This window comes from Cyprinus carpio, unplaced genomic scaffold (genome assembly GCF_018340385.1).
Source record: "Cyprinus carpio isolate SPL01 unplaced genomic scaffold, ASM1834038v1 S000000776, whole genome shotgun sequence".
NCBI classification, from domain to species: Eukaryota; Metazoa; Chordata; class Actinopteri; order Cypriniformes; family Cyprinidae; genus Cyprinus; species Cyprinus carpio.
This window is the reverse complement of record NW_024873505.1, coordinates 1,804-4,005: the sequence shown is the minus strand read 5'-3', so window position 1 is coordinate 4,005 and position 2,202 is coordinate 1,804. Positions and strand designations below refer to the sequence as shown.

Sequence of the window (2,202 nt, the reverse complement as noted above, 5' to 3'; positions counted from 1 at the left end):
ATTCTCTTACCAGTCCTGATTCTAACACAAACCTGCAGTGTTCAACTTAATTTTTGCAGCTATCAGAGCAGAAACGAAAACTGCCGCTCTCTGTATCCTTTTTCTGTTGTTTCCTTTCACATTCGTATGTAAAATGTGCTATCTTGTTTTGAAAGATCTGAAAGTTTGTACATTTACCCACCCAAAGACCCTTCCCTCAAAATCAGGACAGAAGTGGTTGAAAGTGGACAGAAGAGATGGACTAAAACACCAGGTGAAATGGAAATGTATCTCCTTCGTCTACTTGTGATCTGGTCGACCAAAATGCATCTTAATACCAGATGTAGGGTTAGGTTTGTTCTTCTGAGTCAGACTCAGATTTTTAATAAATTGATTGAAGGGAATAAAACAACAACAACACACACACACAAATGAGTAATATAACACAGTAATTATACACATGATTTTTGTTGAAATCTCAGTCTATTCAATTTCTTAATAGCGGCTGACTCTGATGAGCTGCAGTGTCTGAATTTTCCCATCATTTCTGATCATGACTGTAATAATTTCTACCCTGGCCTAATCACTGGCTCCGTGTTCTGTGCTGGATACCTGGAGGGAGGAAAGGGCGTTTGCCATGTAGCCTGGCGTAGACAGACATTGGATTGCTTTGGTCTCCAAAAGTGGTTTCTGATTCCAAAAAAAAAAAAAAAAAAGTCTCCTCATTTTGTCCCACTCAGGGTGACTCTGGTGGTCCTGTGGTGTGTAATGGTGAGCTACAAGGTATTGTGTCTGCGGGTGGCCGTTGTGCTGCGAAAGATCAGCCTGGTATCTTTACCAAGGTATGATGACAGATGTATTTCATCATAAAAATGGATATTAAAATAATAACTTGAATGTTTATACTGGATATCTGAAATAAAACACTGTGTATAATCTCTCTCATTCTCTATAGGTCTGCCTGTTCAACTCCTGGATTACTGAGACTATAAACACATACCAAAACTGATCACAGCTTCATACAGCAAATAATGCACACACGATTTTAATATACATAGTGTGAAACCTGTCGATGGTTAATATATAGTTTTAATGTGCAAAATATAATCTACATAGGTGTGCAAGACAATGTTAAACCACCTGAGAACCATCATCATTCACAATACATGTTAGCAAAGCAAGAGAGAGTCACATGGAGACAACAAACACTTTGGTAAAGGTTACACCAGTGGTGTGATTTCCTGTTTGTCAAGTGACCAAAATCCAGAGGAAGACTTTACTCAAGAAAAAAGATCTTCATGTAAGAGGTGTTTTTATGAAGGCTTTTAACATAAACGCATGATCTTCATTCGTTGTTATTTGTTATATTATGTATACATTTATATTATACAAGTTGCTAGTAGAAATGAGCATGATATAAAAGACTAAACTCTGTAAGAAAACACAACCTTCCTCCCTCTGGTGTGAGTTTATATTTAGTTCATCTGAGAAGAGCACAGGTTCTGTTGGCAAGACTTTGTCCAATCTCTTCACACACTTTGGAAAAAGCCACCTCTGTGTACTGAAAGAGAACAGGAAACCATTATTTAGTGTTTATGTTGATGATCAAGTTTCAGTCTCTGCACTGAATCTTCAAAGAATCCACGATGTACTTCATACAGTCAAGATTTCCACTTTGTGTAACAGCAAAGCACCTCCATAACAAGACTGGTCCGCCTCCATATTTGACCATGGAGATGGTCTTCTTCTTCTTGTGGTTTCCTAAGCTTTGCCTTTTTTGCACCAGACACACTGCTGGTCCATGGGTCCAAAAAGTACCAGTTTGGTCTCATTACTCCATGAAACATTCTTTTAGAACTCCATCGGTCTTTCCAGATTAATTTGAGAATGTTCAGTTGTTCTTTGTTCAGTGGCGTTCAGCAAGATGTCCCAACATAAAGTTTTCCAAGTCTTTGTCAGTAATTCAAGGGTTTTTTCTTAGTTGCCCTGATAAAAATATATCTTATTTGCTTTTTTCTTCAACCTCCTGGAATGTTTTTCTCTGTGGTTAAACTTATGGAGAAGGCTGCCAGCTGTGTCTCTATATGAACATTTAGAGTGTCAGAAATGTTCTTGTGGATTTTGTGAGAGATCTTTTGACTTAAATTTAGGTGTATCTAGCTAGTGCTTCTGAATGAAATGCGTAAATATCAGAGGGAAAAAAAAAATACTATGATGAAGAAG

The 2,202-nt window shown here is 37.6% G+C and overlaps 1 protein-coding gene across 1 annotated transcript; it reads left to right on the top strand.

Annotated features, from left to right (window-relative positions):
* Window positions 1-264: 264 nt before the first annotated feature.
* Window positions 265-988, top strand: LOC122143104 (trypsin-2-like). Its single transcript, XM_042753961.1, has 4 exons — window positions 265-322; window positions 482-618; window positions 720-821; window positions 935-988. The coding sequence occupies exons 1-4, from the start codon at window positions 265-267 to the stop codon at window positions 986-988; spliced, it is 351 nt and encodes a 116-aa protein (XP_042609895.1).
* Window positions 989-2,202: the final 1,214 nt, after the last annotated feature.

Excerpts from the sequence above, each read along its gene's own strand:
- LOC122143104 (XM_042753961.1), top strand. The coding sequence starts at position 265 with ATGTATCTCCTTCGTCTACTTGTGATCTGGTCGACCAAAATGCATCTT. Across the intron at positions 323-481 it reads AATGCATCTTAATACCAGAT|CGGCTGACTCTGATGAGCTG; the intron begins GTAGGGTTAGGT and ends ATTTCTTAATAG. Across the intron at positions 619-719 it reads GAGGAAAGGGCGTTTGCCAT|GGTGACTCTGGTGGTCCTGT; the intron begins GTAGCCTGGCGT and ends TGTCCCACTCAG.